The sequence below is a fragment of the Mobula birostris genome, chromosome 2 (genome assembly GCF_030028105.1).
Source record: "Mobula birostris isolate sMobBir1 chromosome 2, sMobBir1.hap1, whole genome shotgun sequence".
Lineage (NCBI taxonomy): Eukaryota > Metazoa > Chordata > Chondrichthyes > Myliobatiformes > Myliobatidae > Mobula > Mobula birostris.
Genome location: NC_092371.1, coordinates 245,677,486 through 245,703,734, shown reverse-complemented (window position 1 = coordinate 245,703,734; position 26,249 = coordinate 245,677,486). Strand labels below are relative to the sequence as shown.

At 42.8% G+C, this 26,249-nt stretch overlaps 1 protein-coding gene across 1 annotated transcript in view; it reads right to left on the bottom strand.

Moving 5' to 3' along the window:
• ufl1 (UFM1-specific ligase 1) overlaps positions 1 to 26,249 on the bottom strand; it is a 111,069-nt gene that overhangs the window by 30,077 nt on the left and 54,743 nt on the right. The window contains exons 9-12 of the mRNA XM_072251669.1: positions 23,455 to 23,630; positions 14,619 to 14,798; positions 6,334 to 6,457; positions 2,533 to 2,649 (exon numbers count right to left, since the gene is read on the bottom strand). Of these exons, the coding sequence (XP_072107770.1) occupies positions 2,533 to 2,649; positions 6,334 to 6,457; positions 14,619 to 14,798; positions 23,455 to 23,630 (597 nt within the window). The remainder of the gene's footprint in view (positions 1 to 2,532; positions 2,650 to 6,333; positions 6,458 to 14,618; positions 14,799 to 23,454; positions 23,631 to 26,249) is intronic.

Genomic DNA, 26,249 nt, shown 5'->3' with positions numbered 1-26,249 from the left:
GCTCCAATCATGGCAGCAACTATCCTAATGCCATGGGCTCTTAACTTGGTAAGCAGCTTTATGTGTGGCACCTAGTCAAATGCCTTCTGAAAATCTAAATATACATCTACTGCATCCTCTTTATCTATCCTATGTGTAATCTCCCAAAGAATTCCAACCGATTCGTCGATTTTCCCTTAAGAAAACCATGCTGACTTTGACCTATCTTGTCCAGTGTCACCAAATACACCATAACCTCATCCTTGACAATTGACACTAGCATTTTCCCAACCACTGAGGTGAGGCTAACTGGTCTATAATTTCCTTTCTGCTGTCTTCCTCCTTTCTGAAAGAGTGGAGTGACATTTGCAACTTTCCAGTCCTCCGGCACCATGCCAGAGTCCAATGATTTTTGAAAGATCATTACTAAAGCCTCCATAATCTCTACCACTACCTCTTTCCGAACCCTAGGGTACAGTTCTGGTCCGGGTGACTCACGTATCCTTAGGTCTTTCGGCTTTTTGAGCACCTTCTCCCTTGAAATAGTAACTGCACTCATTTCTCTTCCCTCACACCCTTCAACATCTGGCACACTGCTAGTTTCTTGCACAGAGAAGACTGATGTAAAATACTCATTTAGTTCATCTGCCATCTCCTTGGCCCCTATTATTATTTCTCCTGCCTCATTTTCTAGCAGTCCTATATCCACTCTCACCTCTCTTTTACATACTTGAACAAGCTTTTACCATCCACTTTGATATTGCTTGCTAACTTGCTTTCATATTTCATCTTTTCTCTTCTAATGATTCTTTTAGTTGCTCTCCATAGGGTTTTTAAACCTTCCCAATTTTCTATCTTCCCATTAATTTTTGCTTTGTTGTATGCCCTCTTTTGCCTTTACATTAGTTTTAATTTCCCTTGTGAGCCATAGTTGTAATATTTTGCCATTTGAGTATTTGTTTGTTTTTGGAATACATCTATCTTGCACTTTCCTCATTTCTCCCAGAAAGACATGCCATTGCTGCTCTGCTGTCATCTCTGCCAGCATCTCCTTCTAATTTACTTTAGCCAACTCTTTTCTCATAGCACTATAATTTCCTTTATTCCACTGAAATACTGCTATATCAGACTTTACTTTCTCCCTATTAAATTTCAAGTTAAACTCAATCATATTGTGATCACTGCCTCCTAAGGGTTCTTACACCTTAAACTCCCTATTCACCTCCAGCTGATTACATAACACCCATTTCAGTGTAGCTGATTCCCTAGAGGAAAAGAGTAGAGTTGACATTTCAGGCCAAGATCATTCGGCAGGACTGCTGAAGGGTTTCAGCCTGAAACATTGACTGTACTCTTTTCCAAAGGTACTGCCTGGTCTGCTGAGTTCCTCCAGCATTCTGTGTGTTCACTGAATTTCCAGCATCTGCAGATTTTCTCCTGTTTGTAGCTGATTCCCTATTAGGCTAAATGACAAACCACTCTAAAAAGTCAAATCGTAGACATTCTACAAACTCACTCTCTTGAGATCCATTACTAACCTGATTTTCCCAATCGACTTGCATGTTGAAATCTCCCATGACTACCATTACATTGCCCTTTTGACTCGCCTTTTCTATTTCATATTGTAATGTGTTGTCCACATCCCAGATACTGTTGGGAGGTCTGTACATAACTGCCATTAGGATCCTATTAACCTTGCAATTTCTTAACTCAACCCACGAAGATTCAACATCTACATCACTTCTTTCTTCTGATTTGATGCCATTCTTTACTAGCAGAGCCACGCCACCCCCTCTGCCAACCTTCCTATCCCTCTGATACAACCTGAAACCTTGGACATTCAGCTCCCAACTACAACCATCCTTCAGCCACAATTCAGTGATGGCCACATCATCATACCTGACAATCTGTAGAAGTGCAACAAGATCATCCACCTTACTTCTTACACTCCATGCATTGAGATATAACACTTTGAGTATTGTATTTACTCATAGAGGATTACAGTACAGGAACAGACCCTTCGGACCATCTAGTCCATACCAAACGGTTATTCTGCCTTCTATTCATGTACATTCCCAAATTTCCCTTAATGTTGAATTTGACCCCACATCCCCACTTCCTCTGGCACCCTCTGAATGAATGTGATTGCCACACTCTCACCACCCTCTGGGTGAAGATGTTCCCTTTAAATATCTTGCCTTTCACCCTTAACCTGTGACCTCTGGTTCTTGTCCCTCAGAGGAAAAAGCTTGCTTGCATTAACCCTATCTATAATTTTGTATAACTCTTATCAATTCTCCCCTCATTCTCCTATGCTCCATGCAATCAAGTCCTAACTCATTCAACCTTTCTGTTTAATCCAAGTCCTCAATTCCTGGCAACTTACTCATAAATTTTAAGTTTATTGATATTGTTCCTGTGGATAGGTGACGGAAACGGCACACAATACTCCAAATTTAGCGTCACTAACGTCATGTACGACTGCAACAAATTTACAGGTTCTAATTCACTAATAATCAAAAAAAATTACCAATAATTAGTCCTCACACACACCTGTGCTTTGGGTCTCTTCATCACTATCTTCATCTTTCTTTCCTCTCTTCTTGCTCTTTTTGGTCCTGATTTCTCTTGCATTGCCACCGCCTCCTGCTCGGGTGCTTCCACTGCCATCTAGTGGAGGACACATGAAATGCAAATATCGGATCAGCTCTTAAAGTGGGATTTTCTTCTCCGTTTTTAGGGATAATATGAATTCAAGTAGGCTTAAACTACTCCTTCTAGGTAATGTTCCATATTACAACAGCATCCTCATGTTGATTCAAACTGGAAATCTGCAGGCTGATTACAATGGGTCAATTGCAATGAAGTTCTCTTTCTGGAATTGGTTTATTATTGTCACATGTACCAAGATACCATGAAAACCATGTCTTACATATTGATTCATCATCATGATGATCATTATGTGCCCTGTCATATGATGTGGGCGATCATGTGACCATGATTGTTTTTGACAATTTTTTCCACAGAAGTGGCTTGCCATTGCCTTCTTCCGGGCAATGTCTCTACAAGACGGGTGACCGCAGCCATTATCAATACTTTCAGAAATTGTCTGCCTGGCATCAATGGTCACATAACCAGGACCTATGATATACATCAGCTGCTCATACAACCATCCACCACCTGCTACCATGGCTTCACATGATCCTGATCGGGGGCTAAGTAGGTGCTACACCTTGCAGGCTAGCAGAGAGAAGGAATGCCTTACACCTCCTTTGGTGGAGATGTATCTCCACCCCGCCATCCAATTATTACATAGTGCATTGAGCTAGAATAAGGTAAAACAACAATACAGAATAAAGTGCAAGAGCTACTGAAAAGTGCAAGATCATAATGAGGTAGATTGTGTGGTGTGCTGAAAACAACAACGGCTAACAATGCAGCACATTTAACAAACTAAAGCCATCTTCTATTGATTTGGAACTGTAATCTAGAAAGGATGAGTTCAAAGTCAAACCAAATACATAGAAAGAATGAAAGCAGGGAAAACGAGGATTGACTGACTACACCCTGAACTGAAAAGACAATCTGAAGCAATATACTCTAATACAGTGGTCCCCAACCACCGGGCCGCGGGGAAACGATATGAGTCAGATGCACCTTTCCTCATTCCCTGTCATGCACTGTTGAACTTGAACATAGGGTTGCCAACTGTCCGGTATTTGCCGGGACATCCCGTATATTGAGCTAAATTGGTTTGTCCCATACGAGGACCGCCCTTGTCCCGTGTTTCCCCCGCTAAGGTAGAGCGTTCCTATGAAACCTTTCGTGCCGAAATGGCGCGAAGTGAAGAAGCAATTACCATTAATTTATATGGGAAAAATTTTTGAGCGTTCCCAGACCCAAAAAATAACCTAACAAATCATACCAAATAACACACAAAACCGAAAATAAGTAACACTAACATATAGTAACAGCAGGAATGATATGATAAATACACAGCCTATATAAAGTAGAAATAATGTATGTACAATGTAGTTGGGAAGATGAAGGCAAAACCGATTTGTGGGGAGAAAAATCGGCACGTACGCGCACGCGCACGTCATGCACGTGCACACAGGTTCCCGCGCAAGGCTTCATGGTCATTGTAGTCTTTCCTGGGGTAAAGTGTCCTGGGATTTGACTGCTACTTTTGTCCCTTATTTGGGAGTGAGAAAGTTGGCAACTCTAACTGTAAAAGATATGTTGAGGTGAGTTTAACCCTACTTGAACACCCACCCTCCCCCCCCACCCCCCGGGTCAGCCAGTCTGCAAGAATATTGTCAATGTTAAACCGGTCTGCAGTGCAAAAAAGGTTGGGGACCCCTGCTCTAATAGAAAAGCCTGAAAGTTGTCTCAGTGCCATTTAGCTGCTTTCAGCAATTAGTGCTTCTAATTGTAATAGCACAGAAAAGACCCATTGAATCTATGCCAGCTTCTCGTACTTCTAGTTCCATTCCCCCATTACAAATTCTTTAACATTATATACACAGTATTCCTATATAAAGAATATAAAATTTAAATACAAGATTTATAATATATTAATAGTTAGTCATTTAATATTCAATTAAATAAATTATATTTTAATTATTGCATATAACATTTATAATAAATATTATAAATGCATTAATTCTATGCTGGCTATATCAGTTCTATATCAGTTCCATTACCATATTATAAATCTCTCTGCATAAATAGATCTTTTCTCCATATTTCCTGTAACAGCATAATGCTGTTTACCTCACCCACACAACTGATGACCTTGTATGCGTCATCAGACATCCTTTTAACCTCCATTAATCCAAGAACCCGCACAACGTTATAATACTTCTTGTATGAAGTTAATTGCAATGGACCCAAACTCGAGCAACAGCTTTAGAATAATCTTCTTTCACTACTATGCTGACCTCTACTCAAAGTTGCTCCATCACTTACACATACGTACACATGAATCCCTTTCACTTCAATTATTTTGACCAGAAAATCTCTGCCAGTTTGGTAGCTGGTAAGAAGTTTTGCATTATAGCCAACCCCATTCTTGGTGCTCTGGGGATTCCATCACTGCAATATTGCAAACCAAGGGAAAATTGGTTACCTTTTGAATGCCTGCAAGAAAATGAATTTCAGGGTAGAATCATCATGTGCCTAATTATCTCCATATGACAGAGATATGGAATTATCTTTCCATAACCATGATTGTTCTTGGCAAATTTTTCTACAGACGTGGTTGGGCATTGCCTGCTTCTGGGCAGTGTCTTTACAAGACAGGTGACCCCAAAATTATCAATACTCCTCAGATTGCCTGACATGACCAGGACTTGTGACACGTACCAGTTGCTTATACAAACATCCACCACCTGCTTCCATGGGTTCACATGACCCTGACCGGGGGCGGGGGGGGGGGGGGGCTAAGCAGCTGTCTACACCCTGCCCAACGGTGACTTGCAGGCTAGTAGAAGGAAGGAGCACCCTACACCTCTTTTGGTAGAGACGTGGCTCCACTCTGCCACCCATCAGAGTAGTACATTGTATTTAACAATACTAGGCGAAGTCGATCCTTCCGGCCCTTCAAGACACATCGTCCCAGCAACCCCCCAAGCTAACCATGGGACAATTTACAATGACCATTCAACCTATCTGGTGTCTTTGGATTGTACTCAGGGAAAACCCATGAATACCACAGGGAGGATGTACAGACTCCTTACAAAGGACGTCAAACTTGAACTCGGAACTCTGGAACGTCCAGAGTTGTAACAATGTAGCGCCAACAGCAATAAGTGGCACCCATGTACTTTGATAATAAAATTTACTTTGACTTTGAACAAGATTGCAACTTTCTTTAATTTTGCAAAAAATACTAAACTGCAGTCTTTAATGAAAAAATTAGCTAATTCCTATAGTGGGAGAAGTCTAGAACCAGAGAGAACTGGCTCAGAACAGAAGGACATACCTTTTGAACAGAGGTGAACAAGCTTTTGTCTAGCCAGAGGGTTGTGAATCTGTGGAATTCATTGCTACTGACGGCTGTGAAGACCAAATCACTGGGTATCTTTAAGCAGAGATTGATGGGTTCTTGATTAGTCAGGGTGTCAAAAATACAGGGAGAGGGCAGAAGACTGAGGGCTGAGAAGGATAATATATCAGCCATGATAGAATAGTGGAGTGCACTCGATGGGCTGAATGGCAAATGGTATTATAATTTTAATTCTGTTGTTTTAAATATTGTGATTTCATTCAAGTTTTTAAAGCCTTCAAAGAAAGTTGGTAAAAGTAAATCCACAAAAATAAATGCATGAACTTCATGATTCATAAACCAACCTAATGCTTTCTTCTTCCTGTCCTCTCGCTTGTCCTTTTTAACCGAGATCATACTTTCTGCAATAATGGCAGCTTGCTTCAGGTCCTCCTCTGTTAACACATGTGCATGATTGTTCTGCAGCTCCTGAGAGGGTGAGCAACAGGCAATGGATAAATGTACTACGAGAAAACAGGATAGTTGGAAAAGCAAATACAACATTTTATGTTAACATATTAATCTTCAGGCCATGCTGCTCAAGGGCTTGTGCTGATATTATTTTGTGACTGTATGTAATGGATCATAACTACATGTGCTGTGTGTGATTATGCTATAAGCAGAAACCAGGAAATTACAGGCTGCTGATTCTGACATCAATTGTGGGAAAGTTACTGGAAGGTGTTCCAAGGGACTGGATAGGTAAGCATTTGGATAGTGATGGACTGATTAATAACAGTCAGCACAGGATCGCAACTTTTCACATTGTTTGTCAACGATTTAGATAATGGAATTGATGGTTTTGTGGCAAAGTTTGCAGATGATACAAAGATAGGTGGAGGAGTAGGTAGTGCTGACGAAGCAATGTGATTGCAGCAGGACTAGGACGAATTGGAAGAATGGGCAATAAGTGGCAGATGGAATCCACTGTTGGGAAATGTATGATAATGCATCCTGGTAAAAGGAACAATGGTGCAGACTATTATCTAAATGGGGAGAAGGTTCAAACATCAGAGGTGCAGAGGGACTTAGGACTCCTCATGGAAGACTCCCAAAAGGTTAATTTACAGGTTGAGTCTGTATTAAAGAAGGTAAATGCAAAGTTAGCATTTAACATAGAAACAAGGAAAACCTACAGCACAATACAGGCCCTTCAGCCAACAAAGTTGTGCTGAACATGTCCCTAATTAGAAATTACTAGCCTTACCTATAGCCCTTTATTTTTCTAAGCTCCACGTACCTGTCCAGGAGTCTCTTAAAATACCCCATCGTATCCACCTCCACCACCGTTGCCGGCAGTCCATTCCACGCACTCACCACTCTCTGGGTAAAAAACTTACCCCTGACATCTCCTCTGTACCTACTTCCAAGCACCTTAAACCTGTGTCCTCTTGTGGCAACCATTTCAACCCTGGGAAAAAGCCTCTGACTATCTACACGATCAATGCCTCTCATCATCTTATACACCTCTATCAGGTCACCTCTCGTCCTCCATCGCTCCAAAGAGAAAAGGCCAAGTTCACGCAACCTATTCTCATAAGGCGTGCTCCCCAATCCAGGCAACATCCTTGTAAACCTCCTCTGCACCCTTTCTATGGCTTCCACATCCTTCCTGTAGTGAGGGGATCAGAACTGAGCACAGTACTCCAAGTGGGGTCTGACCAGGGTCCTATATTGCTGTAACATTACCTCTTGGCTCTTGAACACAGTCTCACAGTTGAAGGCGGCTAATGCACTGTATGCCTTCTTAACCAGAGTCAACCTGCACAGCTGCTTTGAGAATCCTAAGGACTCGGACCTCAAGATCCCTCTGATCCTCCACACTGCCAAGGGTCTTACCATTAATACTATATTCTGCCATCATATTTGACCTACCAATATTGAAACACTTCACACTTATCTGGGTTGAACTCCATCTGCCACTTCTCAGCCCAGTTTTGCATCCTATCAATGTCCCGCTGTAACTTCTGACAGCCCTCCACACTATCCACAACACCTCCAACCTTTGTGTCATCAGCAAACTTACCAACTGATCCCTCCACTTCCTCATCCAGGTCATTTATAAAAATTACGAAGAGTAAGGGTCCCAGAACAGATCACTGAGGCACTCCACTGGTGACTGACCTCCATGCAGAATATGACACATCTACAACCACTTCTGTGGGCAAGCCAGTTCTGGATCCACAAAGCAATGTCCCCTTGGATCCCATGTCTCCTTACTTTTTCAGTAAGTCTTGCATGGGGTACCTTATCAAATGCCTTGCTGAAATCCATATACACTACATCTACTGCTCTTCCTTCATCAATGTGTCTAGTCACATTCAATCAGGCTCGTAAGACACGACCTGCCCTTGACAAAGCCATGCTGACTATTCCAAATCACATTACACCTCTTCAAATGTTCATAAATCCTGCCTCTTAGGATCTTCACCACCAACTTACCAACCACTGAGGTAAGACTCACTGGTCTATAATTTCCTGGGCTATCCCTGCTCCCTTTCTTGAATAAGGGAACAACATCCGCAACCCTCCAATCCTCCAGAACCTCTCCCTTCCCCATTGATGATGCAAAGATCATCGCCAGAGTCTTAGCAATCTGCTCCCTCGCCTTCCGCAGTAGCCTGGGGTACATCTCATCCAGTCCCGGTGACTTATCCAACTTGATGCTTTCCAGAAGTTCAAGCACATCCTCTTTCTTAATATCTACATGCTCAAGTTTTTCAGTCCGCTGCAAGTCATCACAACAATCACCAAGATCCTTTTCCATCGTGAATACTGAAGTAAAGTATTCATTAAGTACCTCTGCTATTTCCTCCGGTTCCATACACACTTTCCCACTGTCACACTTGATAGGTCCTATTCTCTCACGTCTTATCCTCTTGCTCTTCACATACTTGTAGAATGCCTCGGGGTTTTCCTTAATTCTGCCCACCAAGACCTTCTCATGGTCCCTTCTGGCTCTCCTAATTTCCTTCTTAAGCTCCTTCCTATTAGCCTTATAATCTTCCAGATCTCTAATATTACCTAGCTCTCTGAACCTTTTGTAAGCTTTTCTTTTCTCCTTGACTAGATTTATTACAGCCTTTGTACACCATGGTTCCTGTACCCTACCATAACTTCCCTGTCTCATTGGAACATACCTATGCAGAACTCCACACAAATATCCCCTGAACATTTGCCATATTTATTTAAGGGGAATAGAATATAAAAGCAAGGAGAAAATGCTGAGCCTTTATAAGACACTAGTCAGGCCGCACTTAAGAGTACTGTCAACAGTTTTGGGCCCCATATCTCAGAAAGGATGTGTGGTCATTGGAGAGAAGCCAGAGGCAGCTTTGGGCCTGTACTCACTGGAATTTAAAAGAATGCTCGGGGATCTCACTGAGTCAGAGTCAGAATCAGAATCAGAATCAGGTTTATTATCATTGGCAAGTGACGTGAAATTTCTTAACTTAGCAGCAGCAGTTCAATGGAATACATAATCTAGAAGAGAAAAAATAAACAAATAAATCAATTACAGTATATGTATACTGAATAGATTTAAAAAAGTGCAAAAAACAGAAATACTGTATATTTAAAAAAGTGAGGTAATGTCCAAAGCTTCAATGTCCATTTAGGAATCGGATGGAAGCGGGGAAGAAGCTGTTCCTCAATTGCTGAGTGTGTGCCTTCAGGCTTCTGTACCTTCTACCTGATGGTAAGAGTGAGAAAGGGACATGCCCTGGGTGCTGGAGGTCCTTAATAATGGACACTGCCTTTCTGAGACACCGCTCCCTGAAGATATCCTGTGTACTTTGTAGGCTAGTACCCAAGATGGAGCTGACTCGATTTACAACCTTCTGCAGCTTCTTTCAGTCCTGTGCAGTAGCCACCCCCTCCCACCGCCCCCGATACCAGACAGTGATGCAGCCTGTCAGAATGCTCTCCATGGTACAACTTCAGAAGTTTTTGAGTGTATTTGTTGACATGCCAAATCTCTTCAAACTCCTAATGAAGTATAGCCGCTGTCTTGACTTCTTTATAACTACATCGATATATTGGGACCAGGTTAGATCCTCAGAAATCTTGACACCCAGGTACTTGAAACTGCTCACTCGCTCCACTTCTGATCCTTTGCCTTACTCTTCCTGAAGTCCACAATCAGCTCTCTCGTCATACTGACATTGAGTATCAGGTTGCTACTGCAACACCACTCCACTAGTTGGCATATCTCACTCCCGTACGCCCTCTCGTCATCACCTGAGATTCTACCAACAATGGTTGTATCGTCATTTACAGATGGTATTTGAGCTATGCTTAGCCACACAGTCATGTGTATGTAGAGAGTAGAGCAGTGGGCTAAGCACACACCCGAGGTGTGCTGGTGTTGATCGTCACTAAGGAGGATATGTTATAGAACATAGAATAGTACAGCACAGTACAGGCCCTTCAGCCCACAATGTTGTGCCGACCCTCAAACCCTGCCTCCCATATAAGCCCCCACCTTAAATTCCTCCATATACCTGTCTAGTAGTCTCTTAAACTTCACTAGTGTATCTGCCTCCACCACTGACTCAGGCAGTGCATTCCACACACCAACCACTCTCTGAGTAAAAAACCTTCCTCTAATATCCCCCTTCAACTTCCCACCCCTTACCTTAAAGCCATGTCCTCTTGTATTGAGCAGTGGTGCCCTGGGGAAGAGGCGCTGGCTATCCACTCTATCTATTCCTCTTACTATCTTGTACACCTCTATCATGTCCCCTCTCATTCTCCTTCTCTCCAAAGAGTAAAGCCCTAGCTCCCTTAATCTCTGATCATAATCCATGCTCTCTAAACCAGGCAGCATCCTGGTAAATCTCCTCTGTATCCTTTATCACCAATCCGCACAGATTGTGGTCTCTGGTTAGGAAGTCGAGGATCCAATTGCAGAGGGAGGTACAGAGGCTCAGGTTCTGTAATTTCTCAATCAGGATTGTGGGAATGATGGTATTAGATGCTGAGCTGTAGTTGATGAACAGCATCCTGACGTAGGTGTTTGTGTTGTCCAGGTGGTCTAAAGCTGTGTAGAGGATCATTGAGATTGCGTCTGCCATTGACCTATTGTGACAATAGGCAAATTGCAATAGGTTCAGGTGCTTGCTGAGGAAGGAATTCAGTCTAGTCATGACCAACGTCTCAAAGCATTTCATCACTGTCGACGTGAATGTTACCAGGCTATAGTCATTACGGCAGCTCACATTATTCTTCTTAGGTACTGGTATAATTGTGCCTTTTTGAAGCAAGTGGGTAAGGAGGAATATTTTTTAGCCAGAGAGTAGTGAATCTGTGGAATGCTTTGCCACAGACTGTGGTGGAGGCCAAGTCCGTGGGTATATTTAAAGCAGAAGTCCATTGTTTCCTGAACGATCAGAGCATCAAAGGATATGACAAGAAGGCAGGCGTACGGGGTTGAGTGGGATCTGTGATCAACGATGTTGGAATTGCAGAGCAGACTTGATGGGCTGAATGGACTAATTCTGCTCCTATGACTTATGGCTTTGTGCGAGGTAGGTCATGTCTAATCAATCTTACAGTTTTGGGGAAAATGGATAAAGATAAGGCAGTGGATGTTGCCTACATGGACTTTAGTGAGGCATTTAACAGCTGGAAAAATAGGCTGAAATTGCCAATGGAATTTAATGCAGACAAGTGTGAGGTTTTGCACTTCAGTCGGACCAACCAGGGTAGGCCTTAAACAGTGAATTGTGGGGCACCAATGAGTGTGGCAGAACAAAGGGATCTGGAAAAACAGGTACTTAATTTGGTTGAAGTAATGTCACAGGTAGATAGGGTCGTAAAGAACGCTTTTGGCACACTGGCCTTCATAAATCAATGTACAGCAGATGGATGTTACGTTGAGGTTGTATAATACATTGGTCTAATATGGAGTTCTGGTCATCTACCTATGGGAAAGATGTAAACAAGGTTGAAAGAGTGCAGAGAAAATTTACAAGGATATTGCCAGGTCTGGAGGACCTGAGTTATAAGGAAAGACTGAATAGGTTTGGACTGTTTTCTTTAGAACGTAGAAGATTGTGAGCAGATTTGATAGAGGTATACAAAACTAGGAAGGGTATAGATAAGGTAAATGCTAGCAGGCTTTTTCCGCTGAGGTTGGGTGGGACTACAACCAGAGGTCACGGCTTAAGGATGAAATGGGATAAGTTTAAGGGGAACATGAAGGGAAACTTCTTCACTCACTGGGTCGTGAGAGTGTGGAATGAGCTGTCAGCACGAGTGGTCCATGTGAGCTTGATTTCAACGTTTAAGAGAAGTTTGGATTGGTACATGGACAGTGGGATATGGAGGGCTATGGTCCCAGTGCAGGTCATTGGGACTAGGCAGTTTAAATGGTTTTCGGCATGGACTAGATGGGCCAAAGGGCCTGTTTCTGCGTTGTACTTCTCTATGACTCTGTATGTACTGTGGCCCCATAGGAGCAATGTTTTATTTAGCTGTACATATGTGTACTCAGTGGTTACCATTTTAGGTGTCTTCTGTACTTAATAAAGCAGTCACTAAGTCTACGTTCGTGGTCTTCTGCTGCTGTAGCCCATCCACTTCAAGGTTTAACACGTTATGCATTCAGAGGTGCTCTTCTATCACTCTTCCAACATGTGGTTATTCGAGCTACTGTCACTCTCCTGTCAGCTTGAACCAGTCTGGCCATTCTCCTCTGACCTCTCTCATTCACAAGGCCTTCTTGCCCATAGAACTGCCGCTCACTGAATATTTTCTTTTTTTTTGCACCATTCACTGTAAACTCTAGAGACTGTTGTATATAAACTCTCAGCAGATCAGCAGTGTGACACTCAAAGCACCCTGTCTGGCACCAACAACTATTCCACATTCAAAGTAAATTAGATCCCATTTCTTCCCCATTCTGATGTTTTGTCTGAACCTCTTCACTTATTTGCATTGGCTGACTAGATAACTGCAGTAATGAGCCAGTGTATAGGTGTACCTGACAAAGTGGCCACTATGTGCATGGGTGAATGACAATAAACTTGATTTTGTAAAGATTCCTCTCAAAATCAAGGACCTAGATATCCAAATTCAATAACAGAAAAACAGTAAGAACAGCAACTTTAAATAACATGCAATGCAGCTAACTCCCAACTACTTAGGTCAGATGTTCCCAATCTGGGATCCATCGACCCCTTGATTAATGGTATTGGTCCACTGCATAAAAAAGGTTGGGAACCCCGACTTTGAGATGCTCTTGATCTGATGCTTTGGTGATCATAATGTTTATTAGCATAGAAGTCACTTACACTTTACGACCTAAGATTTGAAAATTTGTCCTAATAATCTAAAGAATTACTTTAAAAGACAAGCAACACACATCAAAGTTGCTGGTGAACACAGCAGGCCAGGCAGCATCTCTAGGAAGAGGTACAGTCGACGTTTTGGGCTGAGACCCTTCAACTTTGATGTGTGTTGCTTGAATTTCCAGCATCTGCAGAATTCCTCATGTTTACGACTTTAAAAGAAACGCAGGTTAATGGGCTGGGATGAAATGTAACTGGGATTGTATAACATCCTCCGAAACTTTAGTTATAGTCTGAATTCAAAACCGAATTGGAACTTCTTTCATTACTGTCACATGTACCTAGATGCAGTGAAGAGCTTGTTGTATATACTGTTCACACAGATCAGATCATTACACAGTGCACTGAGGTAGCACAATTGTACAAGAGGCAGTTCCAGAGTTAGATAACAGCAGGGTAAAAGCATCACTGAGTGTGGTGATACATGCTTTCAAGCTTTTATATCTTCTGTACGGTGCAAAGAGAAAATGCTCGGGGTGGGTGAGGACTATCAATGTACAGTATATTATGTCTATATTACATACACAGTACTGTGCAAAAGCTTTAGGCACATATATAGTGCTACAGGGTGCCTCACACATTTGCACAGCACCGTATTTGTCAAAGTGGCGCACAGCAAGTTTGTAAATCTGATGGGAGCAATGGATGTCGGTAAGGGTGAGGGTGGAGCACCATGGGAGACGTGTGGGACATGTGGGACAAGTGGCAGAGGAGTGACGAGGCAGTAGGTGGTGTTGGTGCTGACACACCCAGCCCTAAGACACCGGGCAAGGTCATTTGATTCCAAACAATTGGTTTATTCATCATTACAGAATGTCTCTCTGGTGCTTCCCACTCTCTCTCCTCTCCCTTCCCCTTCTTCCAACCATGATCCCCTCTCCCTGACCCCTTCCCACTCTCAGTCCACAATAGAGATCCATATCAGCATCAGGTTTATCATTACTCACGTCATGAAATTTATTTTTTTTTGTGTGACAGCAGTACAGTGATTTATATAAAATCACTCAGTATTGTGCAAGAGTCTTCTGCATCTTAGCTATAAATATGTGTCTGAAACTTCTGCACAGTATTGTATACATACATATACACTGGATAGGTCATTTTACTCACCAATGCTGACGCCGATTTAAACTAAACACTAGGATCTTTAAATACATGACGTTGCTGTCTAATAATATTCTACTGTCCGACAAAGACCATTTCTTTTTACTGGTTCTAAAGATGAAAATGATTTTTACCTTTTCTGCCTTGTGTTGCATCCTCTGCTCAAACAGTGCCACACAGCTGCTGATAAATTGTTCACTGACCACAATGGTATCAGCAAAGATCCTGGAAGCAGAATGCTTGTTCATTGTCCTCATTAACTGCTGGAGTAAAATGGAGGCATCTTCCACAGAGAACAAACTGGGCAATAGGGGCTGGACACAAAACAGTACACAATCAAACATCACTCATCGGCATGGTAGCATTTTTAGTGAAGAAAAAAAGTAATATTTTATTGAGGAAAAAGTAATAATTAATTTAATAGTTTTGCTCTTTGCTATCAATTTACTTTGAACTTTAAACATTTGCCAAGTCATCTTACAATGGTTACACCAATATTTCATGTACTATCGTTTTTGATGAACTTATGGACATGTTTGCTTGGAATAATAATAACAACAACTTTTGCAATGCTCCTCAAGTGAATCAATGCAGTCTTAGTAATATGGCTAATGTATAATTTGAAATTTAGCTCAGAGTCAATTTTAACACCTAAATTCTGTAAGGCCAGATGATCAAGTTTATTTCTAAGATTCACACTCTTTTTATTACTGCCACGAACAAAAAAAAACTGTTTTTGCCTTATTTAGTTCAAGGAAATCCTGAGGACATCCATTCTGTAATGATAGTAAGATTCACCCTTCAAACCTGCTCCGTCACTCACTAAGGTTGATGATGCTCGGATTGTAACCACAAATGCAAACTTCAATCATCACCAAATACTGAGTAAGAATTCATCTCTCTTTTCCTTCTTGGAATAAAGTCCCCTGAACAATCACAGAACCGCATTGTTTTGGAAAGTGGAAAGAGTCAGAATCAGGTTTATTATCATCGGCATGTGTCGTGAAATTTGTTAACTTAGCAGCAGCACTTCAATGCAATACATAATATAGAAGAAAAAAAATAATAAAGTAAATGAATTACAGTATACATATATTGAATAGATTAAAAATCGTGCAAAAACAAATAATATATATCTAAAAAGTAAGGTAGTGTTTTTATCATTTCTTAATGCATGCATTACTAAATGACAATAAAAGGGGACTGTGTGTCCTCATGATCATAATCATAGTGTCCAAGGGTTCAATGTCCATTTAGGAATCGGATGGCAGAGGGGAAGAAGCTGTTCCTGAATCACTGACTGTGTGCCTTCAGGCTTCTGTACCTCCTACCTGATCGTAACAGTGAGAAATGGCAACAGTCCTGGGTGCTGGAGGTCCTTAATAATGGACGCTGCCTTTCTGAGACACTGCTCCTCGAAGATGTCCTGGGTACTTTGTAGGCTAGTACCCAAGATGGAGCTGACTAGATTTACAACCCTCTGCAGCTTCTTTTGGTCCTGTGCAGTCGCCCCCCCCCCCGCCCCCAACCCACCCATACCAGATAGTGATACAGCCTGTCAGAATACCCTCAACGGTACATCTGTAGAAGTTTTAGAGTGTATTTATTGACATACCAAATCGCTTCAAACTCCTAATGAAGTATAGTTGCTCCCTTGCCTTCTTTGTAACTACATCGATATGTTAGGACCAGGTTAGATCCTCAGAGATCTTGACACCCAGGAACTTGAAGTTGCTCACTCTCTCCACTTCTGATCTCTCTGTAAGGATTGGTTATGTGTTCCTTCGTCCTACCCTTCCTGAAGTCCACAATCTGCTCTCTCGTCTTACTGACGTTGAGTGCCAGGTTGTTGCTGCGACACCACTCCACTAGTTGGCATATCTCGCTCCTGTATGCCCTCTCATCACAATCTGAGATTTTACCAATAATGGTTGTATCATCAGCAAATTTATAGACGGTATTTGAGCTATGCCTAGCCACAGAGTCATGGGTATAGAGAATGTAGAGCACTGGGCTAAGCACACATCCTTGAGGTGCACCAGTGTTGATCGTCAGTGAGGAGGAGATGTTATCACCAATCTGCACAGATTGCTATCTTCCGGTTAGGAAGTCGAGGATCCAATTGCAGAGGGAGGTACAGAGGCCCAGGTTCTGCAACTTCTCAATCAGGATTGTGGGAATGATGGTATTAAATGCTGAGCTATAGTCGATGAATGGCATCCTGACATAGGTGTTTGTGTTGTCCAGGTGGTCTAAAGTCATGTGAAGAGCCACTGAGATTGCATCTACTGTTGACCTGTTGCGGCAATAGGTAAATTGCAATGAGTCCAGGTCCTTGCTGAGGCAGGAGTTCAATCTAGTCATGACCAACCTCTCAAAGCATTCATCACTGTAGATGTGAGTGCTACCGGGCGATAGTCATTAATGCAGCTCACATTATTCTTCTTAGGCACTGCTATAATTGTTGCCTTTTTGATGCAAGTAGGAACTCCTGAACGTAATAGTGAGAAGCTGAAAATGTTCTTGAATACTCCCGCCCGTTGGTTGGCACAGGTCTTCAGAGCCTTACCAGGTACTCCATCAGGACCTTTTGCCTTGAGAGGGTTCTCTCTTTAAAGAAATAGTGGATGCATTAGTGATAATTTTTCAAAACTCGTTAGATTCTGAACTAGTTCCTGAGGATTGGAGGGTGGCTAATGTAACCCCACTTTTTAAAAAAGGAGGGAGAGAGAAACCGGGGAATTATAGATCGGTTAGCCTAACGTCGGTGGTGGGGAAACTGCTGGAGTCAGTTATCAAAGATGTGATAACAGCACATTTGGAAAGAGGTGAAATCATCGGACAAAGTCAGCATGGATTTGTGAAAGGAAAATCATGTCTGACGAATCTCATAGAATTTTTTGAGGATGTAACTAGTAGAGTGGATAGGGGAGAACCAGTGAATGTGGTATATTTGGATTTTCAAAAGGCTTTTGACAAGGTCCCACACAGGAGATTAGTGTGCAAACTTAAAGCACACGGTATTGGGGGTAAGGTATTGATGTGGATAGAGAATTGGTTAGCAGACAGGAAGCAAAGAGTGGGAATAAACGGGACCTTTGCAGAATGGCAGGCAGTGACTAGTGGGGTACCGCACGCTCAGTGCTGGGACCCCAGTTGTTTACAATATATATTAATGACTTGGATGAGGGAATTAACTGCAGCATCTCCAAGTTTGCGGATGACACGAAGCTGGGCGGCAGTGTTAGCTGTGAGGAGGATGCTAAGAGGATGCAGGGTGACTTGGATAGGTTGGGTGAGTGGGCAAATTCATGGCAGATGCAATTTAATGTGGATAAATGTGAAGTTATCCACTTTGGTGGCAAAAATAGGAAAACAGATTATTATCTGAATGGTGGCCGATTAGGAAAAGGGGAGGTGCAACGAGACCTGGGTGTCATTATACACCAGTCATTGAAAGTGGGCATGCAGGTACAGCAGGCGGTGAAAAAGGCGAATGGTATGCTGGCATTTATAGCGAGAGGATTCGAGTACAGGAGCAGAGAGGTACTACTGCAGTTGTATAAGGCCTAGCTGAGACCTCACCTGGAGTATTGTGTGCAGTTTTGGTCCCCTAATCTGAGGAAAGACATCCTTGCTATAGAGGGAGTACAAAGAAGGTTCACCAGATTGATTCCTGGGATGGCAGGACTTTCATATGAAGAAAGACTGGATGAACTAGGCTTGTACTCGTTGGAATTTAGAAGATTGAGGGGGGATCTGATTGAAACGTATAAAATCCTAAAGGGATTGGACAGGCTAGATGCAGGAAGGTTGTTCCTGATGTTGGGGAAGTCCAGAATGAGGGGTCACAGTTTGAGGATAAAGGGGAAGCCTTTTAGGACTGAGATTAGGAAAAACTTCTTCACACAGAGAGTGGTGAATCTGTGGAATTCTCTACCACAGGAAACAGTTGAGGCCAGTTCATTGGCTATGTTTAAGAGGGAGTCAGATATGGGCCTTGTGGCTACGGGGATCAGGGGGTATGGAGGGAAGGCTGGTGCAGGGTTCTGAGTTGGATGATCAGCCATGATCATAATAAATGGCGGTGCAGGCTCGAAGGGCCGAATGGCCTACTCCTGCACCTATTTTCTATGTTTCTAAAGGCAGCCTAACATCGGCCTCTGAGACAGAAATCACAGGGTCATCAGGTGCAACACAAATCTCACAGCTGTAGTTGTATTCTCCCTTTCAAAGCTGGTAAAGAAGGCATTGAGTTCACTTGGTAGTGAAGCATCACTGCCATTCATGCTATTGGGTTTTGCTCTGTAGGAAGTAATGCCTTGCAAACCCTGCCAGAGTTGCCGTACATTCGATGTTGCCTCCAACTTCATTCGAAATTGTCTCTTCGCCCTTGAAATAACTCTCCGCAAATCATGCCTGGTTTTCCGGTACAGGCCTCGGTTGCCAGACTTGAATGCCAAAGAACTAGCCTGTGTGGGGAAACTGCTGTTTGGCACTGGCTTATGTACAAAACCCGGACCAATCAAGGCTAATATACACATGGATCTGTGCGCAACATCTGCCAATCCAGACTCAGGCCCAGCCTGGTAGCATTTCATAGACCCAGGCCAACTTCAGCCAATCCTGATACAGACCAGGTCAAATGCAGCCAATCCAAATCCAGACCTGATGCCACTGTGACCAATCCAGACTTGGATCTGCCCAACTTCAACCAATTAAGACACAGACCCAGCCCAATTTGGACCGTGGCCAATCCAGACCTTTAGTTCCATTATTGTTGGAGAGCTCCTAACCCCATTCTTCCAGTGCCTGAGTACATATTTTCAATGATACTGACCTAACTTTGACAAACAGATAGTCAGGTCCTTTCTACTACAATCATAATTCCTCCCATCAGTCAGTAAGAACAATCCCTACTATTAATTTACGGCATCAGTTTCACAATTGAAAACTTTAACTGAAACACCTGAAAATTTTCAACTCATTGTAAAATAAAAATCACAAACTGCACTGTTTCGTACAGTAGCTTTATCAAGCAATGGCTGTTCTGCTTTAACCTAAGAATAATAAATACAATGAAGGTCTGATAATCCAATACCCAATTGTTCAAAAACCCCAGTAAATGGAACTGTGCCAATATGCTGCCTCACCGAAGTCCTCAAGGATGTCAAATTGTTGGAGTTAGAATTCTTATTTAATTGTTTTAATATTTAACAGTCGTTTTAATATTTAGTAGTCATTCCAAACATGGAAGCAGGAAGTAAAGTCATATGAAAGGCTGTGATCTTGTGCGAGAGCTGGGGACCAGGCGGTGACTGATGAAGGCAGCATGGATATGAAACGCAACCTCACGAGGTCAGTTTCAGTTTACCAGCAAACGATCATAAATGACTGATCAGATACCATAACTGGTATTTTCCTCAAGATAAAATGTTTATGAAAAGGCACATTTAAGAAGCTCATTAATTCTTAAAAAACTATTTATTTTTGATTTGCTATAAAATGTTCTTTGCTCCATCTTTGATTACAGTTTATTGAGTTTTAATACACTATGATATCGTATGATCATTTTACTTAGAGCATAGGACACTACAGCACAGCACAGCCCCCCCCCACCCACAATATTGTGCCCTTCTTTTAATCAACTCTAAGATCAATCTAACCCTTCCTTCCAACATAGCCCTCCATTTTTTTTTAAATCATCCATGTGCCTATCTAAAAATTTCTTAAAAGCCCTTAATCTATCTGCCTGTACCACCACCCCTGGCAGGGTGTTCCACCTCTGACATTCCCATATACTATCCTGCAAACACACTACAATTATGCCATTTCGTATTAACCCTTTCCACCCTGGGGAAAATGTCTCTGGTTATCCACTGGATGGAATGCTCTTATCATCTATACACCTCTATTATGTCACACCTCATCCCACTTTGTTCCAAAGAGAAAGGCCCTAGCTCGTTCAACTTCTCCTCTAGGATTGCTGGACGGTGCGGCTCGTTGGGCTGAAAGGGTCTGTTACGTCCTATATCTCTAAATAAACAATAAATCAATCAACTAATCAACAAACAGGCAAACAAACAAACCAACACTCTCTTTAGTCCAGACGGGATCCTGGTAAATCTGCTATGTACCCTCTCCGAAGCTTCCATATCCTTCCTATAATGAGGCGACCAGAATGGTACATTAGAAACAAAAAAACAGAAATCTACAGCACTTTATAGGCTCTTGGTCATTACAACATTGTGGGCCAATGTAGTCTACTCTTAGAAACTGCAGAGAATTTCCCTACACATAGCCCTCTATTTTTCTAAGCTCCAAGAGCTTCTTAAAAGACCCTATTGTATCCGCCTCTACCACCTTTTCTGGTAGTGTATTCCATGCACCCACCATTTGCTCTATGAAAAACTTACCTCTGAAATCCCCCTTGTAACCACTTCCAAACACCTTAAAACTAAAGTGTTAGTCATTTCAGCACTAAGAAAAAGCCTCATAAGGCATGCTCCCCAATCCAGGCAACATCCTTGTAAATCTGCACTCTCTATATAGTATCCACATCCTTCCTGTAATGAGGTGATCAGAACTCAACACAGTACTCCAAGTGTGGTCTAACCAAGGTCTTATATAGCTGTAACATAAACGCACAGCTCTTGAACACATTTATAAAATCCAGGCCATTTATAAAATTGAATTGAATTGAACTGACTTTATTTCTTACATCCTTCATATTACGTCCCCGTCTGAATCTGCAAATTATAATAACTTTTAATAAATAGTACATACAGCAAGATATACAATGGAACAGTCATTATAGCTTAGAAATACAGTTTGTCAGCGTGAATTAATCAGTCTGATGGCCTGGTGGAAGAAGCATTCCCAGAGCCTGTTGGTTCTAACTTTAGTGCTGTGGTACCGCTTTCTGGATGGTAGCAGCTTTTAGCCGGGGTGACTCTGGTCCCCAATGATCCTTTGGACCCTTTTTACACACCTGTAACTGTAAATGTCCTGAATAGTGGGAAGCTCACATGCACAGATGTGCTGGGCTGACCGTACCACTCTCTGCAGAGCCCAGTGATTGAGGGGAGTACAGTTTCCATACCAGGCAGTGATACAGCCAGTCAGGATGCTCTCAATTGTGCCCCTGTGGAAAGTCCTTAGCATTTGGGAACTCATGCCGAACTTCTTCAACAGTCTGAGATGAAAGAGGCGCTGTTGTGCTTTTTTTGAACACACAGCGAGTATCTACAGACCAAGTAAGGTCCTCGGTGATGTGTATGCCGAGGAATTTGAAGTTGTTCACCCTCTCAACCCCAGATCCAATGATGTCAATAGGAGTTAGCCTATCTCCATTCCTCCTGTAGTCCACAACCAGCTCTTTTGATTTTGTGACATTGAGAGAAAGATTGTTTTCTTGATATCACTGAATCAGGGTGATGACTTCTTCTCTGTAGGCTGCCTCATTATTAGTTGAGATAAGGCCAATCAGTGTAGTGTCATCTGCAAATTTAATTAGCAGACTGGAGCTGTGGGTGGCAACACAGTCATAGGTATACAGAGAGTAAAGGAGGGGGCTTAGGACACAGCCCTGGTGGGGTGGGGGGGGGGGCTCCTGTGTAGAGAGTCAGAGGTGAGGGAGCCCACTTTTACCACCTGCTGGCAATCTAACAGGAACTCCAGGATCCAGCTGCACAAGGCAGGGTGAAGGCCGAGGTCTCTGAGCTTCTTGTCAGGCTTGGAGGGAATTATGGTGTTGAATGCTGAGGTGCCACAAAGAGGAGGGGTCTCAGAACAGCTCCCTGCCGGACACCACTGGTCACCGTCCTCCATACAGGATATGAACCATCTACAACCACCCTTTGCCTTCTGGATCCACAAAACAAGGTCTCCTTGGATCACATGCCTCATTACTTTCTGAATGAGCTTCGCATGGGGAACTTTATCAAAGCCTCACTGAATTCCATAAACTCTACATCCACTGCTCTGCCTTCATCAATGTGTTTTGCTACCTCCTCAAATAATTCAATTAGGCTCATAAGGCAAGACCTGCCCTTGACAAAGCCATGCTGACTGTCCTTAATCAGATCTTCAACAACTTACCCACCACTGAAATAAGTCTCACTGGTCTATAATTCCATGGGTTATCTCTACTCCCTTTCTTGAACAAGGGAACAATATTTGTAACCTTCCAATTCTCTGGTACTTCCCCCGTCCCTATTGATGATGCAAAGATTATTGCCACAGGCACAACAATCTCCTCCCTCACTTCCGACAGTAGCCTCGGGTATGTCTCATCCAGTCTCAGCAACTTATCTAACTTAATACCCTTCAAAAGCTCCAGTACACCCTCTTTACTGTAAGTCAGCCCTACAATTGCCAAGGTCCTTTCCACTGGTGAATACTGAAGCAAAGTATTCATTAAGTACCTCCGTTACCTCCTCCGGTTCCATGCAACGTTTCCACTCTCACTCCTGATTGGTCCTATTCTCACACGGCTCATCCTCTTGCTCCTCACTTGTAGAAAGCCTTAGGGTTTTCCTTAATCCTGCTCACTAAGTCCTTCTCATGGCCCCTTCTAGCTCTCCTAATTTCATTCTTGAGCTCCTTCCTGGCACCCTTGTCATTTTCTAGAGTTCTAACAGAACCTAGTTTCACAAGCTTTTCTTTTCTTCTCAACTAGATTTTATACAACCTTTGTACACCATGATTCTTTTGCCCTACCGTGCATTCCCTGCCTCAATGGAACATACCTATGCAGAACGCTATGCAAATGTTCCCTGAACATTTGCCACATTTTTGCATGCAGTTCTCTGAGAACATCTCCTCCCATTTACGCTCCCAAGTTCCTGCATATAGCATATTTCCCCTTACCCCCAATTAAGTGTTTCCAGATAGTATTTGAAGTCTCAATTTCTTCATCTGCATTGCTAATTCAGAAGAATGCTTAAGGCTGTGTTACAGAAACAGTACCTGTATATCCACCCACGTGCCAGAACGGATAGCCTCCTCTACTGAAGCCTCCACTTGGTCCACAATGGTCTGGTCAACACACACCGCTTTCAATACGGTCATTGATGCCGATTTGTATCGCTTCTTTATATAACTCACTGGGTCTGGGATTCCCAGCCGAGACAGAGTATCGAATTCTAGAACAGAGGACACAAAAAATAATCTCCTTGAAAGAACAATGTTGTATCCAAAATTAACCTCTCTGTTTTATATAATAAAGTTTAAAGTAAATTTATTATCAAAGTACATGTCACCATATACCACCCTGAGATTCATTTTTTAAATTTACAGGCATTTAGAATAATAGAAAAGCACAGCTCACAAAGAGGGCCCTTTGGCCCATCTAGTCCATGCCAAAGCATTTAAATTGTCCACTCCCATTGATAGGCACTGGGACCATAGCCCTCCTTTTCCTTACTATCCATGTATCCTGCTTGTGCAGGTGTAGCACTTAGATGGTGGAATCAGTTCAGCGCTGAGGTGAATCAAGTTATCCCCACTGGATCAGGAACCTGAGGCTATTGTTGGAAGTGAGGGAGGAGATTGCTGAACCTCTGACAACATCGTTCTTGAAATGTCTGGGGCAATCATATTGAAGAGAGTTGCATGTGTAGTTTGGAATAATTCTTCATCAAGAGTAATTTGAAAAATGCACCAAAGTGGTATAAAAATGAAATTCCAGTAGTGTTAAAAGACAACTGTCTACCTTGGTCATGTGGCAATCATATTAACCAGCAGTCAGCCGCATTGTGATTACTTGAATCGAGTATGCTCTCCAAAAGGGTTGTCTATTATTGGCAAACACCTATGCGTGACTTCATTTAACGTGGGGAGGTTGATGCACAGGCAGCCACCACACGGTCCTGGACAGAACCTAGTCAGGGTCCAGAGGCATGTTGTGTCAGATGACTGGGAACCCATCACTGCTGCAGCCTTCCTCCGCCTTCATTCCCACTGCGATGTGTCATCATCTTTTGCAAGTTCCGCCGCTGAGGTCTTGGTTGTCTGGACTCTCCCCACCTCCTGACCTTTCCATCAAGGAGCCAATTGTCAGAAGGATAAACTCGAGGGGGCATTGCTCTCAGGATGTCAGGAACTCACAAGCTTCTCCATCACGATAAGGTGACGATCCTCGGAGAAGGATGCATACAGGACCAACTATGGGTGCATGCTATTTGTGAATCTGATTCCCACACTTGTTTACGGGTACTCTCCAATTCAGACACCTCCACAGTTTCTTTTAGTGTGACCATCTTAAAGCTATGCATGACATTATCAGTTAGGTTTTAGAAACATAGAAAACCTTCATCACAATACAGTCCCTTTGGCCCACAACGCTGTGCTGAACATGTATTTACTTTAGAAATTACCTCAGGTTACCCATAGCCCTCTTATTTTTCTAAGCTCCCTGTATCTATCCAAGAGTCTCTTAAAAGACCCTATTGCATCCGCCTCCACCACCATTGCCGGCAGCCCATTCCACGCACTCACCACTCTGTGCAAAAACACTTACCCCTGACATCTCCTCTGTACCTACTTCCAAGTACGTTAAAACTGTGCCCTCTCGTGCTCTGTCTATCCACATGATCAATGCCTCTCATTATCTTGTACACCTCTATCAGGTCATCTCTCATCCTCCGTCACTCCAAGGAGAAAAGGCCAAGTTCACTCAACCTATTCTCATAAGGCATGCTCCCCAATCCAGGCAACATCCTTGTAAATCTCCTCTGTACCCTTCCTATGGTTTCCACGTCCTTCCTGTAGTGAGGTGAACAGAAATAAGGACAGTACTCCAAATGGGGTCTGACCAGGATCCTATACAGCTGTAACATTACCTCTCGGCTCTTGAACTCAATCCCATGGCTGATGAAGGCCAATGCACCATATGCCTTCTTAACCACAGAGTCACCCAGCTTTGAGTGTCCCATGGACTCGGACTCCAAGATCCCTCTGATCCTCCACACTGCCAGGAGTCTTACCATTAATACTATATTCTGCCATCATATTTGACCTACCAAAATGAACCACTTCACACTTATCTGGGTTGAACTCCATCTGTCACTTTTCAGCCCAGTTTTGCATCCTATCAATGTCCCGCTGTAACCTCTGACAGACCTCCAAACTATCCACAACACCCCCAACTTTTCTGTAATCAGCAAATTTACTAACCCATCCCTCCACTTCCTCATCCGGGTCATTTGTAAAAATCACGAAGAGTAGGGGTCCCAGAACAGAGGCATGCCACTGGTAACCGACCTCCATGCAGAATATGACTCGTCTACAACCACTCTTTGCCTGCTGTGGGCAAGCCAATTCTGAATCTACAAAGCAAGGTCCCCTTGGATCCCATGCCTCCTTACTTTCTCAACAAATCTTACCATAGAACCATAGAAACTACAGCACAGAAACAGGCCTTTTGGCCCTTCTTGGCTGTGCCGAACCATTTTCTGCCTAGTCCCACTGACCTGCACACGGACCATATCCCTCCATACACCTCCTATCCATGTATCTGTCCAATTTATTCTTAAATGTTAAAAAAGAACCCGCATTTACCACCTCATCTGGCAGCTCATTCCATACTCCCACCACTCTCTGTGTGGAGAACTCCCCCCTAATGTTCCCTTTAAACTTTTCCCCCCTCACCCTTAACCCATGTCCTCTGGTTTTTTTCTCCCCTTGCCTCAGTGGAAAAAGCCTGCTTGCATTCACTCTATCAATACCCATCATAATTTTATATACTTCTATCAAATCTCCCC